General features: G+C 41.5%; 2 protein-coding genes across 2 annotated transcripts in view; both read right to left on the bottom strand.

Moving 5' to 3' along the window:
• Positions 1-8,939, bottom strand: part of RBL1 (RB transcriptional corepressor like 1) — a gene marked incomplete at its 5' end in the record, with an annotated part of 76,384 nt that extends 67,445 nt beyond the window's left edge. The window contains 2 exons of the mRNA XM_080684193.1: positions 3,996-4,129; positions 8,784-8,939. Of these exons, the coding sequence (XP_080540319.1) occupies positions 3,996-4,129; positions 8,784-8,939 (290 nt within the window). The remainder of the gene's footprint in view (positions 1-3,995; positions 4,130-8,783) is intronic.
• A 7,644-nt stretch (positions 8,940-16,583) lies between these two features.
• Positions 16,584-17,987, bottom strand: part of MROH8 (maestro heat like repeat family member 8) — a 28,175-nt gene continuing 26,771 nt past the window's right edge. The window contains exon 15 of the mRNA XM_080685805.1: positions 16,584-16,723. The gene's annotated coding sequence lies outside the window, so the exon portion shown is untranslated. The remainder of the gene's footprint in view (positions 16,724-17,987) is intronic.

Here is a 17,987-nt window from a genome sequence, read left to right as displayed (position 1 = left end):
ATTCTGGTTCTACTATAATATGAAAATAATAAATGAAAGTAATCTTGGTTTAAATCACAAGTTAAAAAAGTAAATCACAAGTTAGTAAAAAACTTGTGAAAGAATGCGAAGAATTACTTTTCAATACTTAAAAAAGAAGATACAATGTCTTTATATTTTAAAATGAATTAAAAATTTAAATTGCAGCCCTAGTCGGTTTGGCTCAGTAGATAGAGTGACGGCCTGTGAACTAAAGGGTCCTGGGTTTGATTACCAGTCAGGGCACATGCCCAGGTTGTGGGCTCGATCCCCAGTAGGGGGCATGCAGGAGGCAGCTGATCAATGATTTTCTCTCACCACTGATGTTTCTATCTCTGTCTCCCTCTCCCTACCTCTCTGAAATCAATAAAAATATATTAAAAAAATTTTAATTGCACAACAGATACTACTTTTTAATACTACACTTAATAGCAAAAGAAACTTTTACATGAAACTTTTTTAAAGTTGGAAGTTGCTTTAAGTTTTTTTTTACAAACTGAAGCTGAATATAAATAAAATTCAAAACAGAAACATACTAATATAATATTTGTGTGTAGATACATGTGTAATATAGCATGGACTTGTAAGTAATTTAACCTCTTGGTGACTCAGTTTCTTTAAGATTTATTTCATGGGATTAACTGTGAGAATTAAATGGTTAAAGACATGCAAACCCTTAGAACATAAGTGGTTAAAAAAAAAAAAAAAGAACGTAAGTGGTTCCTGGCACACAGATAAATACTCAATAATAATTTTCTAGTTTCACATGTGCATCTATATTTATAGTCAAAGCTCAGTTCTCGAACATCTCTGACTCAAACAATTCGGTTCTCAACCAAGTTCATGGAAAAAATGTCCGTTTTCTAACAAAACTCATTCTTGACCTGACAGCCCTTTCATGTTGATACATCAGCATGGCAAAAAGCCTCTCTCAGGCCACAAACAAATAAGAGAATGCTAAACCTCATGTTATTAACCTCTCAGGAAATTGTGCTGTGATTTTTGCTTTTTTTTTTCTTTTGTTGCTGGTGAAATGGACCATTAGCACAATTTTAAAGCATAAAGACATCATCAGGTGTGTTGATGCTGCTAAGGGTGTGAAAATGCTCACAAAACAATGATCACAAGCAACTGAAGAGGTAGAAAAACTGTTGTTGATTTGGATAAATGAAAAACACTTAGCCTGTGACAGCATTTTGGAGGAAATGATATGTGAAAAAGCGAAGATGCTGCACCCCTGGAACCAGTGCTGAAGGTGATTAGTTTAAGTCTTTGTAGGAGGTGGTTTGATAACTTTAAGAAAAGATGTGGGGTGTTTTTGTTTTTTTTTTTTAATATATACTTTTATTTCTTTCAGAGAGGAAGGGAAAGGGAGAGAGAGAAACATCAATGATGAGAATCACTGACTAGCTGCCTCCAGCACGGGGGATGGAGCTGACAACCCTGCCATGTGCCCTGACCAGGAATCTAACAGTGACCTCCTGGTTCATAGGTTGAGGCTCAACTACTAACCCACGCCAGGCTGAGGAATGTGGGTTTTTTTGTTTTGTTAATCCTAACCGAAGGATATCTTTTCCATTGATTTTTCTTAGAGTAGAAAGGAGGAAGGAAGGAAGGGGGAGAGAGAGAGAGAGAGAGAAATCAATGTGAGAGAGACACATGGATTGGTCAAATTCCTACGGGGTGGGAATTAAACCTGCAAACCAGGTACCCTCAGTGTGCAGGCTGATGCTCTAGCTAATGGGAAAAAAACGATTCCATTTTCAAACAAATGGCTTCTTAAATAGCCTTCCAGAACAAATTAAGTTCAAGAACTGAAGTTCCACTGTATAATGTTTTGCAGTATGATTTATTAACAATACTAGAGGCCTGGTGCATGAAATTCGTGCATGGGGGGGTGCCCTCAGCCCAGCCTGCACCCTCTCCAATCCGGGACCCCTCGGGGGACCACTGGCTCCTAACTGCTCACCTGCCAGCCTGCCTGATCACCCCTAACTGATCCCCCTGCTGGCCTGGTCATTCCCAACTGCCCCCTGTGCCATCCTAGTCGCCCCCAACTGCCCTCCCCCGCCATCCTGGTCGCCCCTTACTGCCCCCCCTGCCGGCCTGGTCGCCCCTAACTGCCCCCCACCCCCGCCAGCCTGGTCACTCCCAACTGCCCCCCCCACGGGCCTGATTGCCCCACGCAGCCTGCTATTCAGTCCTTTGGTCGCCCCTCACTAACCCCCCTGCCCGCCTAGTCACCCCATGCAGCCTGTTCGGTCGTCCATTCAGTTGTGATGGTCGCTTAGGCTTTCATTGTTATAGATTTGATGGGTATTTTCCCATAACTATAAAGATCTACATAATCGTTTAAAGTTGGAAATTTGGACAATAGCCCAAAGTATTATAAATCAATGCAAATAACACTTGCAATTCTTTTTCATTTTTCTAAATGAACATGATTATGTTGATCTACTGTCCTTTTAGCAATTAAGAATGTGATGCTTGTTCAGCTGGAGTGACTCAGTCATTGAGCATCGACCTATGAACCAGACAGAGGTCATGGTTCAATTTCCAGTCAGAGCATATGCCTCGGTTGTGGGCTTGGTCCCAGGTGGCTGGTGTGCAGGAGGCAGCCAAGCAATGATTCTCATCATTGATGTTTCTTTTTCTCCCTCTCCCTTCCTCTCTGAAATCAATAAAAATAAAATAAAAATAAAATAATGTGACACTTGTCTCGGCTGGGTGGCTCAGCTGGTTGGAGCATCATCCCATATCCAGAAAGGTTGTGGATTTAATTTCAGGTTAGGGCACATACCTAGGTTGCGGGTTTGATCCCCAGTCGGAGCACATACAGGAAGCAACTGATCCATGTTTCTCTCTTACATTGATGTTTTTCTCTCTCTCCCTTTCTCTCTCTCTAAAATCAATTAAAAAACACACACATATCCTCAGGTGAGAATTTTAAAAAAAAAAGAATGTGAGATTTAAAACTTTTTAAAATTATCAGTCTACATTTAAAAAACCACTCTTTTTCCCTCTATGGCTGCTTGAAGATGAACCTTCATCATGAATGACACAGTAGCTATCTGGACCAGGAAGTTCATGACCAACACACTACTTCAACAGAAGCAAATGGTCATCGAAGTCCTTCACCCTTGGGAAGGCAATAGTACCCAAGACAGAAATTTGGGAAAAACTAGCCAAAATGTTTAAGACCACACCAGATGTCATCTTTGTGTTTGGATTCAGAATCCACTTTGATGGTGGCAAGCCAACCGGCTTTGGCATGATTTATGATTCTTTGGATTATGCAAAGAGTAATGTCAAGTCATAAAAGACAAAGGCTGTGGAAATATTCCTGATTAAAGAAAATTAAAGAGACATAAGTGAATGTAATGCTTGATTCTAGACTAGAGATTGTACCTAAAGAAAAAAAATGGTATAAAGAAAAATTATTGATTTAACTAATAAAATTAGAATAGAGATGACAGATTATATAAAATTACTGTATCAATGTTAACTTTGCTGGAGTTGATAACTGTACTGTAGTTATTTCAGGAAACACATACTCAAGTATTTAGGTATAAAGGGCTATAATGTACACAACTTAACTTGAAATGGTTGAGGAAAAAATATTACTTAAGAGAAAAAGATCAAATAATAAAGCAAATATTAATAATAGGTGAATCTGGATCAAGGGTACATGGGTATTCTTTGTGCTTGAAATTATTTTTAAAATTTTTTTAAAATTAATGAAAAAATTATAGAAGAAAAAAGATTTAGTACATAAGCCTTAGTTGAAGTAAGAATTTGAGGAAGAAAGGCAGTGGAAGGAGAACTGGGAAAGAATATCTATATGACAACAAGCTTATAAAACAATGAAGTTTAAAAAAAAAAGAATGAAGTTAAATGTTTTAAAATAAAGAGAAATTAAATTCTAAAATCCAATTTAGGACTTATAAAACAGTGTTTGAAAAATCAAAGTGCTTTACCTTAATTTAGCTGAACGTAGTATTCTGGTAAGTGAAACACAATTTCCTTCCATGATACCCTTTCCAACTGTGGGAATAATGCTTTTGCGGCATGCAACATATAATGAACATGCCAACCAGTGTATAACTTCTCCCTGGCAGGCAAAACACAAATAGCAAAATGAATTTATTATGTTAAAATGCTTGAACTCTAGAACCAGAAGAGATCTTTGAATTATCTAGTCCAGTGGTCGGCAAACTCATTAGTCAACAGAGACAAATATCAACAGTACAACGATTAAAATTTCTTTTGAGAGCCAAATTTTTTAAACTTAAACTTCTTCTAACGCCACTTCTTCAAAATAGACTCGCCCAGGCCATGGTATTTTGTGGAAGAGCCACACTCAAGGGGCCAAAGAGCCGCATCTAATCTAATATTCATTCTGTATATAACAGCCAGAGAAAGGAAGTATTAGCCTAAGGCAGCCATGAGCAAACTACGGCCCATCCGGCTGTTCTATCCAGTTCTCTTGCTCTCCCCTCCGCTCCTTTACTTTGAATTTATATTAGTTCACACAAACACTCCATCCATGCTTTTGTTCCGGCCCTCCGGTCCAGTTTAAGAACCCATTGTGGCCCTCGAGTCAAAAAGTTTGCCCACCCCTGGCCTAAGGTCACAAAGCTTAGTTAGCTGCAATAATAGGTATAAAACGTCTTATTCTCAGTCCTGCATAACATGCTAAATCAGTATTAATCCAAAGCTAGATCTCTCACTTACACCTCAAATATAATATTTCTGAAAGAGTTCTCTTAAAATTTCTCAGCACTAGCTTTCTCGATTTTAAAACACCAGTCATGGCCTTGATGATGCCAAAATTCCTTTCCACCATTTTTAAACTAGTTTGGCAGAGAAAGGAAAGAACAGAGTAGAAAGATGACAAAGGAATCACACATAAAAATATCTATCTTGAACAACATAAAGGAGACTGTCATTTTTGTGAGGTAAAAATTGGGGGATTTATCCCAATCTTTAAAATAGTAAGTACAGCTCTCTATTTTAGCAGATATCTCAATTTACAATGCTACAAAAAAGGTGGCATTTGAGAATTCAACACAATTCTCTGAGGTAGATTGGACATATATCCAAGCTAGAATCACTTCATGACTTCATTGATGATCTATATGTGAAATAGTTGGACACAAATTTCAAAGTACAACATACTACTGTTGCTATTCACTGTTTTGCAGCTCTTCTTTAAGACCAGACTGGAGAACAGGGGTGGGGAACGTCTGGCCCTCAGGCTGCATAAGCCCCGCAAAATCATTTGGTCTGGCCCTGCCAAGGCATTAGGGGTGAGTTCATTAAATGTTTGGCTAAATATAGCAGGCTAATTTAAAAATATATATATATTTTTATTGATTTCAGAGAGGAAGGAAAAAGGAGAGAGAGAAACATCAATGATGAGAGAGAATCATTGATCGGCTGCTTCCTGCATGCCCCCCACTGAGGACCAAGGCCACAACCCAGGCATGTACCCTTGACCTGAATCGAACCCGGGACCCTTCAGTCCACAGGCCGACGCTCTATCCACTGAGCCAAACCAGCTAGGGCTAGCAGGCTAATTTTTAAGCTGATAATTTTGTATGGCCTGCGGGTGATGCTATAAATATCCAAATGGCCCCTTAGCAAAACAAACTAAGTTCTTCACTCCTGCTCTAGAAGGATAAAAAGACTGATAGATTTCTTGCAATAATCCAAAAGGGGTGGGAAGAAATGAGTGGCCACAAATAAAGCTAAAATTCAGTATACCTACCCTAAATTAAAGTCTTATTTGTTCAAGGCATTAAAAGAGGGAGGTAAAAAAAAAAAAAAAAAAAAAAAAAAAAAAGAGGGAAGTAAGCTTAAGGTTAAATATTTTTTTAAGACTTAATTAATGAATTATTTGGGAATAGAAAGTGTTATAGAGCCTTTGGATACAGACTACTGTATGAAAACACCATTAAGATTAAAAAAAATTTAAGTACCAGAATTATTGCTTTGAATTTTTTCCCCTTAAAAATAAAAAGTCACCTATATTATCTATTTTGAGTCCTTGATGCTAGGTTTTAGAAATACAAAGATGGTTTCTGACTTCATGGAACTCCAAGTCTTGAACTAAGAAAAACAGACATTATCTGTAATTGGTGAGATATCCTATGTAATAAAAGGCTAATATGCAAATCAACTGAATGGCAGAACAACTGGTTGCTATGACGCGCACTGGCCACCAGGGGGCAGACGCTCAACGCAGGAGCTGCCCCCTGGTGGTCAGTGTGCTCCCATGGGGGAGTGTCGCCCAGCCAGAAGTGGGGCTCACAGCTGGTAAGCCCAGCGGAGGTGGTGGGAGCCTCTCCTGCCTCCACGACAGTGCTAAGGACATCCTCCGCAGCAGCACTAAGGACATCCCCTGAGGGCTCCTGGACTTCGAAGGCGCAGGCCAAGCTCAGGGACCTATCCCCCCACCCCCTGCACCAATTTCATGCACAGGGCCTCTAGTATGCTGTTAAGAAGAAATGATAGAGGAAAATGTACGCAGGAGCTTGTTACTAGTAGGTAGATTAGAGAGAGGTATGGCTGGGTAGAGGGGTTCTTAGGAAGCAGCAGATATATGAAAATGCCTACTTCAAGAGCCTTTCACCAAAAATAAAGACAGAATAAAACACTTCGGGTAGAAAAAAAACACTCAGAAAATCTTAATTAAAAAAAAAGGAAATCTTAATTCACACATCTATGCTTTCTAAATCAAACATTTAAGATTGAATATATCAATTCTGCCTTACTGGAGATCTAGCTCTTCAATTTTCCCTGGGATGGGGGGTGAGGGGAAAGTGTTCAGGTAGAGGGAATGGCATGGAGAAAGCACATAAGTGGGAACACTTGGCATATTCAAGAATCTGAAAGAGGTGCCTAGTTTAATGCCTAGACTATAGCTGGCACTCAGTAAATGCTTATTCACTAAGACCAAATGAGGACCTGATATGTCAGAAATGCTTTCTCAGGCTTTTAAAAATCACTTTGTTGCCTGGCTGGTGTAGCTCCATCGTTGAGCATCAACCGATGAACCAGGAGGTCCAGATTCAATTCCTGGTTGCTGGGGTTGCAAGCTTGATCCCCAATCGGGGGCATGCAGGAAGCAGCTGATCAATGATTCTCTCTCCCTCCCCCTTCCTCTCTAAAATCAATAAAAAATAGTTTAAAAAATCAGTTTGTTTTCATTGAGAGGCCATAATTCATAATATCCCTTACTTTCTTATTCTTTCCTCACTTTCCAGTCATGCCTCCCACAGATGCATACTGGGTTATGTCCTTTACTCAGTCTATCCAGTCCTACCCTGGAGACATACAAGAGTCACTCTTGGGGTGTTTTTCCCTTATATACAGACACACACACTCAACTGCAAATGTCCAACTCTATGCCTTTAAATGCAGCACAATTATTTCACTGGGTAGTGAGTCAGCGGAGCACTCTATGGGTGAGTCCAGGCCCCATGGGTCATGAAAACCTTTGACTGTAAAGCCACTGGAGTAATTATTGAAATACATTCCAGCCGAAACCGGTTTGGCTCGGTGGATGGAGCGTCGGCCTGCGGACTGAGGGGTCCCAGGTTCGGTTCCGGTCAAGGGCACGTGCCTTGGTTGCGGGCACGTGCCTTGGTTGCGGGCACATCCCCAGTGGGGGGTGTGCAGGAGGCAGCTGGTCGATGTTTCTCTCTCATCGATGTTTCTGACTCTCTATCCCTTTCCCTTCCTCTCTGTAAAATATCAATAAAATACATTAAAAAAAAAATGAAATACATTCCATCACAATTCTACCTCCTCTGCAGAGCCTGTGCTTACCTGCGTTTCTATAATTAGGAGAATGACCCAGGGCAAGGCAATCCTCTGGGCCTTGATATTACCTGGAAAGCAGGTAGTATAATACTCACTGCTTTGCCATGCTCACAGGGCTGTTGTGAGGATTAAATGCAAGAATGGCTGGGGAAAATCTAATAATGACAGCCTACATTTATTTTATTTTCTATCATATATAATGATAGCCAGACACACTGTGCTAAAGCATGAGGACAATCTAAATACCCCCGTCTGAGAGAGAAGGGACCTGGAGCTGAGAGAGCATGTATGAACATTGCCTTTGATCTAATTGCTGAGCAGCGCTGCCTGTACTACACAGCGAGCAACCCATACCCCGCCCTAGGGAGGCGGAAGGGTGGCGAGGCTAAAAGGCCCCGACTCCTTAGACTTGCTTCACCGCCAACTGTGTGTGTGATCTTAGGCAAGTAAGTACCTTAACCTCTCGGGGGCTCAGCCTCTCACCTGCGGAAAGGAGATCACAGAAGGTGTTCAAGGGGTGGTAGCGAGAACTCAGTGAGATGACATACTTAAAGCACTGGGCAGTAATGTCTTGGCACACAATTCACTTTAGCTTTTATCATTATAGTATTAATTTTTAATACATATAAGGGCAGTGCCAGGAAGTTTGTAGAGTTTGGCGGGGTGGGGGGAAGTCTGGTCTGGAGTCTAAGGATCTCTGAGGAACTTGTGACCTTGGACAAACTGCTCCTTTTCCGAACTTCACTTTCCCGCCTCAAATAAAAAAATGGACGGAATGATCTATACTCGCCCTTCCAATTTCGCACTCGGCGGCGCCCGGTTGGGCGGCGACCCTTCTGGGTGGGGAAACTCCCACCGCCCCACAGGGAAGGGTAGGGGCGGAGCCGGGGTGGGGCCTGGCGCGGGTGGGATCCGGCAGCCCACCTGCCGCCGCTCACCTCTAGGCTGTAGTTGCCCCGGATGGCGGTGAAGTCGTCCAGGGCTTCGGCCGCGCTCCCCTCGTCCAGGTTCAGCTCCTGGCACAAGGCCTGCAGCGCCTCCCCGGCCGCGGCGACCACCGCCGCCCCCTCGGCGTGGGACTCGTCTTCCAACATTTTCGCAGGCCCTACGGGCGGCACGATCACAAACCCCCTCTCTTTTCTCCCTTCTGGGCGCGCTACCCACAACCACCTGCGCCAAAGCGCGCGAAAATCGCAGCTTCAGAGCGGCGTCTCTTCGATGGTCTGCATCCGCGTTTCTCCTCAAAGAAGTCCGTTTCTCCTCCAGGGCTCCAAGCGGCCCCTCTTTGGAAATATGATAAAAAGACGGACTTCGGGTCCTGAAAAAAACCTGGACTTGGCTCTTGGCGGGCAACGGTGGGCACAGCGGACTGGACAAATTGGAAGCGGAGGGATCAGCACTTTTGCGCGCAGAGTCTGCTGGGAGTTGTAGTCCATATACTGCCCAGAAGCCGGCGGCGACGCCCTTGTCTCAGCGGATCTTTGGCCTGGGTGTGGCTGCGCTGTCTATTGCGAGGTGGCCTCGTTCACCTTAGGGAGAAGGCTCCTCTGTCTCGCCTACGCATGGGACTGGTGTGTCACTGCTCCCCGGCGCCAAACATAATCTGAGACTTGTCCCTTGAGTTAGGAGATGGTGGAGGGAACAGAAAAAAGCGGTCCCTTGACAGCGGGCCGGGGGGATGGGGAGGGATGGGATGGAGTGGGGAGGAAGACCTTGTTGGACTCTCCTCAGTGTCTCCTGCGCCAAGTGAGTGAGTGTGCCTTTTTAATGACTGAATTGTTGGTGAAGCAAGGATATTAGGGAACACCGCCCCATATCTTCTTGATCACTAAACAAGGCTTGATCTGGATTCAGAGAAATGCAGTAAGGGGGCCTCTTCAGCTTCCTGGACCCTGGGAACTCATTCTAGGCTGAGGAATGCCTGAGCATAAACCTGAAAGCATGGAACTGGCATCAAAACTTACCTTCTGCTCGACTGAAACCCCTGCTTCAGGAAGAACCAGAGTGATCTTTTAAAAGGTAAATCAGAGCAGCTGTCGCCAGCCTTTCGGACCTCACGGACCCCCAGTGGTCCGCGGTCCACGGTTTGGCGACCACATGTCATTCCTTCACTACAAATCCTTCCTCTTGCCTTTAAAATAGTATCCAAACTCCTTTCCATGGCTTACAAGGCCCCTTGTGATCAGGCCCCACCCTATTTAGGGCATTGCTCTCTCACTCCTACCCCCCAGCCTCATTGCTTCGTTTTGGAAACTCCAAAATGCCAAGCTACCAAGCTAGTTCTTGCTTCAAGGCCTTTGCTACATGCTGATCAAATGACCTCAAACACTCTGCACCAGATCTTTGCTTGTTTGGCTCCTCACCATTCAAGTTCAATGAAATGTTGCCTTCTTGGGCCATCCCTGAGCACTGCATCTAAAATAACTGATTTCACCCTCCACCCCATTTGTCTTCACAGCACCTTATCACTATCTGAAATTGTCTTATTTGTTTATTCACTGGCTCTTTCTACTAAAATGTGAGTTGCATGAGAGCATGGGCCTTCCTTTCATGTTCACTATATTCCAAAGTTTAGATTAGTGTCTGGTTCATAGTTGGTACTCAGCACATACTTAGCCTGGTGTGTTTGAAAAATTACCAAGTGTCCATTGTTGCTTGGATGAGGGAAGGAGTCACCAGAGATGAAAATGGAAGACAGGTCAAAGCAGATTGTAAAGCACCTCAGATGCCTCACTGAAAGCCTGGATATTCTCAGTGGGGGTTTTAATGAAAGGAGGTGACAAATGATGAGGATGTGTTTTGGACAGGTTTCTCTGGCTGCATTGTGACATCCGGACTGGATGAAGCTGGTAGAGGACCGGTCCACCATAGGAAGGAGTCAGCCTGGAGAGAGGTCTCTGGCCTGGAACTGAAGGGGGCACTGCTAAAGAGGGATGAGTCATTCCCCAATAGCAAGTTTCCATGTGGGCCAAGCGGGTGAAAGGTGATGCTGCTAACTAGAATCCAAGTACAAGCAGAAGGACCAGATCAGTTCTCAAACTGTTGTGTTTGGGATGCTTGCAGAAGTTTAAGAGGAGGCTACTGAACCCTGGGAGATGGCCCTTTGGGACTTGGGAACCAGCTGCAAGCTAGGTCTCAAATGAGTAAAAACTCAAACTGCCCCCAAAAACTCAAACTCAAACTGAACTTTCCATGTGGTACTTCCTACTCTGCTTCCTTCTAGAAGCTACTGCTGCAGCTGTCTTCAGGATCATCTCATTATTCTCTTGGCACATTGTGTCTGCACAGAGACTCTTCCCATGAGTTTTTACTTACTTGGAGGATTGCTTATGATATGGCACTTATCTCTAGTGCCAATGGGTCTGTAACAGGGCTTATCATCCCTCCTCCTAACTTCCTTTCCTGTCAGCAAAGAAATGCCACGATTAGTGGAAGTGAGATGGATGAAAGTAATCTTGTAGTGGCTCATTTGTTTTCTAATAAGACTACTGTGCTTATTTAAGAGAGAGCTCCATTACCCACTGTAAGAGACTTAGTGCTTTCTGGCTCTAGAGAGGAGCCCCCACCTACCTCTCAGGGCAGAAGCCAGGACTCCTTGCAGACCCTGAAACAGAGCTCATAACTCTGACCTCCAATAGTTACTCTGAGAGAAAGTAGACTGTGCACTATTTATTATAGTCTTCAAAACCCAAAAGTTTAAATAAAGTTTGGTTTTAAAACAAAAAAGAGAGAGCTCCAGGAATGGGAACACAGCCAGGACATGAGGATTTGAGAATATTCATGCAGTACCTGAAGCTAAAGAAGGAGATTCATAGCAGGGAGTGTGTTGGTATGAGAAGAGACTTTAGAAAACCCAACACTTCAGAGATGGTCAGAATTTGGGGAGTGAATGAAACAACAACAACAACAACAAAAAACTGACCAGAAAGGTATAAAAAACAAAGATCAAATATCTCAGAGGCCAGGAAAGAAGTATTCCACAGAGTCCAGCAGAAAATTCAAATAAGATGAAGAATTCAATGGCCTTATATATTAGCATTCATATATTTGTTTTGTTTTTAAGTGAGCCAGCTGGGCTGCATAGGCTCAAGAAACAAGTTACAGAGGCAGAAGAAGGGCCCTTGGAGCTTGGGAGAGAGAAGGGCAAAGGTAACATGCCTGGGGGGAAGAAAGAGGGGAAAGGAAAGACACAGGAGTGCTCCCAAGAGGGAGGAGCACTCATGCTTTAGTGACCTCTGCCAGAGCAGTTCTCTAGCACAGTGGGTGTGGAAGCCATATTACTATGGCCAAGAGGCCAATGGAAGGTCAGAAAGTTGAAGTAGGAAGTAAAAAGTTCTCTTTAAGACGTTTTGTGGAGGAGAGGCAAAATAAAGAATATTTTCTAGGATAGGGGAAACCCAAGCATGTGAATAATCATGGACAGAAACAGGTAGAGAAAGTCTAAAGATAAAAACAGAAAGTGAGAGATCATTGATGTGGCCAGGCCCTGGAAAAGGTGGTCAAGCTGGGAATTCAGAGCCTGGCCTTCCTCTTCATAGCTCCTATCTAGATTCAGCAGACCTGCCAGGTGCTCTACTGAGTAGAAAATAGAGCCACTTGCAGTAGAATGGAAACGGTTGGAACAATTGAGAAATATCACTAGGTCTGTCAACTGTAACCTCGTGGTTGGAATGTTTGAGGAAAAATGGAGTAAAAGTAAGTCTTCCTCAAGGAATCCTGGCTTTCATAGCTGGTCATGGACAAGATAACAAGAGCCAAGAAGCCTTAAGTTTTTTGCCTTTGCCATAATTAACCAATCTCTTTCCCCCGCCCTGATTTGAACTGTAGAGGGTAATTCTGGCCTTAAAAAGAAAACAAGATAACAGTTAACTCTCAGAAATGATAAATCCAACAAAACCAGGGATTCATTGCCCCATTTTTCATCTTTTTAGTAGTTTGGTTTTCAGTGAATTGTAGCATATGTACCATAGCCCATTTCTTTTTTACTATTAGATTCGATTCTCCTGATTCTTTTCCTAATTTATGCATATTAACTCTTGAAAAACCTTAATTTCTTCATTCTATGTGCAAGATACTGATTCTTCCTTTACTGTGACTTTCAGATCATCCAGACTTGAACTGAGGGGCATTGCCAGCTTGAAAATGATCCAAGAACAAAAGAAACATCTCTCAAAGGTCATCCATCAAACAAAAACTGAGAAACACCATTCTTTTTTTTTTTCTTCAGGGTTAAATCTGGACTGTCAATAAGTCATATCCTGTCCGTGTAAAGCCTTTCATTTTCATCTATCTCTTGATTCACCTGATTTGTCACTTTACATCCAATCAAGCACTCACTTCTATGACTTTTCTTTTTGCTATGTTGTAATTCTCATACTGTCCTGAGTTGAATTATTAGGAAGTACGGACCCTGGAAATGAGGCCAAAATAAAAGGGAAATACTCTTCAGTATTATATGAAATAAAGCAGATTTAAGCAGTACTCTTTTCCTCCCCTATTTTGGATGGTAACTAAACTGTCATTGGTTTTCAATAAACAGTACTGCCATATTCAACAGAAAACCTAGCCCATGGCTGTCCTTTGTAGTCACTGAATCCCCTGCTCCTTTATTCTCTACCTAATCACAAAAGGATTCCTCCACCAGGTTTCTAGTTGTCTCAACATTTTATATTTTTCTCTTCCAATACATTTTATATTTAGTTACTAGTCTAGTGTTTATACCATGTCACTTTCTTTCTCAGTACTTCACAGCTTCACTGTTATCATTTGAATCAAATGTAGGCAGTATTGAGGACATATCCATCAGACCCAGCCTCATCTGAATGTTTTTTTTCTTTTTAAATCCCTTTACCCAATGCTCACCCTACTTTTTATCAGGGTTTTAAATTTTTTTCTTAATATCCAGTGGCATGTCCATTTAACTCTATATTGAGCTTTTTTGAATAGAAAATGAAGTATGAGTAGTAAAATACTTATTCTGCCTTCATTTCTGATCCAGATACATCATGAAGGTTGTTTCTATTCTGATCCCATTGTGTGATAGCTTCTATGATTCGCCTCCTAGTTATGGTTTAATATTTCAGAGTTCTCCAGAGTATGTGTCCAAAGCCTGATTAAGACTTTTAGAAGCTTCAAGACTAAAAGATTATATGGACATTCTCCCAAATATCATTCAAAATATAAACAATTCTAAACCACAAAGTAAGTGTAAGAAAGTATAACTAAGTTCTGATTATTTGTCTCAAAATGGTTATTTCATTTTGAAATACTTTCAAAAACATTTTTTGTTCTCCAGCTTTGCTATGCGCTTTAAGTAGATGTTTGATCAGCACACGCCCCTCTTGGGAAAAAACTGCTCCCTAATCATCTAACTGTCCAAAAAAAGCAGTTGAGAGTTGTGGGGGAGGGGCAAGTCCTGATCTCATCATTCTAGTAAGAAGTTGTTCCTCAAGGAAAAACTGAAGTGGTGATCCTTAAGCTGGGTCCCTATAGGAAAAGTAGTGCCAGCCCTACTCACAAGGACAATTAAGTGATTTTTTGTATCTCCTTTAGACTTTGGATTTAGACTTTGGATAAAGAACTGAAAGACTGAAAACACCAATTTTAACTTAAAACTGTTCATTTTAAGGCCTTTAGCTATCAAAATCTAGAGTGACCAGGGCATTCTTTGGTCACAAGAAGATATTTCAGAATAGCAATAGCATTTTTTAAAAAATTGATTTTAGAGAAGGAAGAGAAAGAGAAATAGCAATTTGTCATTCCACTTTTTGTAATTTATTTTTCTCTCTATATTTTTTTAATTTCTTTTTTAATATATTTGTTATCTTTTTTATCTTTTTATTCTGTTTTCTTACTTTTATACAAAAAATTGTATTGATTTTTAGAGAGAGAGGAAGGGAGAGAGAAAAACAGATTTGTTCCACTTATTTATGCATTCATTGGTTGCTTCTTCTATGTGACCTGAGCAAGGATGGAACCCACAACCTTGGCACATTGGGATGATGCTCCAACCAACTGAGCAACTGGCCAGGGCTTGTTCTGTTTTATTCTTGATGTTTCCTAATTACAGTTCCTGGCTAAGAGGTCAGGAATTTGTTTGTAAGGCTAGAAGGTCCTATTTTCTAGAGTAAGGTGAGCTAGCTAAAACTGAGTTGGAGGATTGTGATCGGTATATGTTAGGTTGCATTATTAATCACTCACACTAACAGTGAGTTCACCAGATCCTTTCCTAAGAGGAGAGATAGAAAAAGGACCATGGAGTTTAAAAACTGGAAGAAGGAAGGAGGTGTTGCTGGAAGGGACAGAAAGATTTTGAAACCAGACAAGGAATGGGTCTGGGCTGCCTGTCACTACTTCAGCCAATCAAGCAGAGACAGGGTTGAATTATGTATGAGCCTTTTATTTTTCAATATTGCCCGAAACATGGGAGAACAGCAGGTTATCCACAAATATCTGCTCTCTATCCCCTCCAGCCAGCCTCGCCCCCCATCGTAAGCTAGCTGCTTATTTTGGGTAGAAGGACAAAGATTATGTGGGAAGTAGGCAAAGGGAATTATAGGCATGGGTAAGTAGACAAAAGGAATAAGAAGGTATAATGCAGTGGTCAGCAAACTGCGGCTCGCGAGCCACATGCGGCTCTTTGGCCCCTTGAGTGTGGCTCTTCCACAAAATACCACTGCCTGGGCGAGTCTATTTTGAAGGAGTGGCGTTAGAAGAAGTTTAAGTTTAAAAAATTTGGCTCTCAAAAGAAATTTCAATCGTTGTACTGTTGATATTTGGCTCTGTTGACTAATGAGTTTGCCGACCACTGGATAATGATTACCTGTTACAGGAAATGTGAGCTGGGGTTGCAAATGGCGGGCTTCCCTCCAGGACTCCATTGTTTTGGCAATAAGGTTGTTAATCTTTCCATGATGACAGGCAGTTCTCTGATAAGGAGAATGGACCACGTTTGGAGGTTAACTCCCAGGTCCCAGCCAGGTCAGACTGTGCTTTCTTTAATCAGAACAAAACAATCATGGTTAACAGAGCATGATTAATATTTCTTGTTAACTATAGCTAGTCCTCACTATTTCTCTCTCTGCCCTAACAATTTGACTTATTTTACACTTGTACCTAGTACAGTTTTATTTGCCAGGGTTGATGCCTGAGAGATTCTTTCCTCACCCAATCCCATCTTTTACTTACATGATAGTTGAATCTTTCAATAAAAGAAAAAACAAATTTCTTATAAAAATAGGTATCGCCCTGACCAGTTTGGCTCAGTGGATAGAGCATCGGCCTGTGGACTGAGGGGTCCCAGGTTCGATTCCGGTTAAGGGCATGTACCTTGGTTGCAGGCACATCCCCAGTAGAAGGTGTGCAGGAGGCAGCTGATTGATGTTTCTCTCTCATCGATGTTTCTAACTATCACTCTCCCTCCCTGTAAAAAATCAATAATATATATATATATATATATATATATATATATATATATATATATATATATATATAAAGGTATCTCAGTATAAGGAGGAAAAGCAATACTTGAATTTTAAAAAGTGAAAATCTAAACTAATAAAGACAGCTGGGCCAGTAATAGATCATGAATAATACATTTTAATAGTATGTAATAAAAATAAAGCCAAAATAATATTCAAATATATTGAACTTTTATTTCAACATATTACAACAAAATTAAATGTCCAGAAATTTTTGTTTTGTATATTTAAAAAATTCCATAAAAACATAAGCCTATCTCTGAGGAAAATAATGGAGATATTTGGAATAAACAGACTTGGTAATAGAATCACTATTAAGTACTTCTTCAGCTCTTCCCAAACTGCTGAGGTAGTTCAGTACAGAGCAGTCCTCTCTGTCTCTTAATGGATGCTTCTCTCTGTGAATTTTAACACAATAAAACAAATAAGATATGCATTGTTGTGCTTGCTCCTCCCTGTTATTATTACTCAGAAAATAAAAATCTGCCTGGAGGGAAAGGGACTCCAGTGTAAATATGAGTAGAGTGAAAAGATTCATTCAACCTCTTATATGTCACTGGAGATTTACTAGTAAACTGCATCCTAAACCTAGAGGTCTGTTTTTTTGCTGTGAGACAAAGACCATGAAGTTAACCAAAGACTCAAAAAAAAATTCCTCAAGAATAACCACCACTTTTTGTTCTAACTCCATTTTCCTCAGTGTATGATGTGCATTCTATCCCATTAAAAAATAAAATGAGGTATGCTAACTCTTAGGAGATAGAAACATCAATGATGAGAGGGAATCATTGATTAACTGCCTTCTGCACGCCCCACACTGGGGACTGAGCCTGCAACCCAGACACGTGCCCTGACTGAGAATCGAGCTGTGACCTCCTGGTTCATAGGTCGATGCTCAACCACAGAGCCATGCCAGCCAGGCTCAATCATAATTTATAGCATTATTTGAGTATATGAATTTGGGGCACGAGTCCAGCAACTGAGATTAATTGTAGAATAAATCTACATTTATTCACATTAGAGGGAAAGACCAGATTGTAGAGGAGCAGAGCAGACCAATCAAGGATGTGGGCTTTGGAGCCAGACTACTTGAGTTTAGCATTTACTAGGTTGTGCAAGCTTGTGCAAGTACCTTTCATGTTCTGTTCCTCAGCTTCTCCATCTGCGAAATGGAGATAATACATGGAGTGGTTATGAGGATTAAAAGAGTTAATCATCTAGTATAGTTAGAGTCCGGTTCATTGTCAATATTCAATAAGCCTTAGTCATTTTTATTGGATAATCCATAAAATGGATAGTGGAGTTGCATGGAGTGGAGTGGAGTTGGGTAAGTGCTATGAGACCAAGGAGGAAGTAGCATGGGATACATGTAAGTCAAATGGGCTTGCTGCACTGAAGTTTAGCATCCAACCCTCAAGGTGGCTCTGCTTGAGGGTGAAGAGTTGTTAGTTCATCAAGCAGCCAGGGCCTGCATTTTAGCTCAAACTCCTGACTGCTAGTCTCAAACAAGACCTCTCTTAGGCAGGGATCCCCTTGAAACCACATTTGGCACGCTATCACATCCCTCAAAACATCTTACTCACCATGAATCATGAAAAAATTTGTTCCTAGCAATGTCTTGGCAGAGGGATGGGGGTGAAAGGTGATGGGGATAGGTTGGTA

Source organism: Plecotus auritus, assembly GCF_963455305.1.
Source record: "Plecotus auritus genome assembly, chromosome: 8".
NCBI lineage: Eukaryota > Metazoa > Chordata > Mammalia > Chiroptera > Vespertilionidae > Plecotus > Plecotus auritus.
Note: the sequence above shows the minus strand (reverse complement) of the source record. Positions and strands in the feature narration are given on the sequence as shown.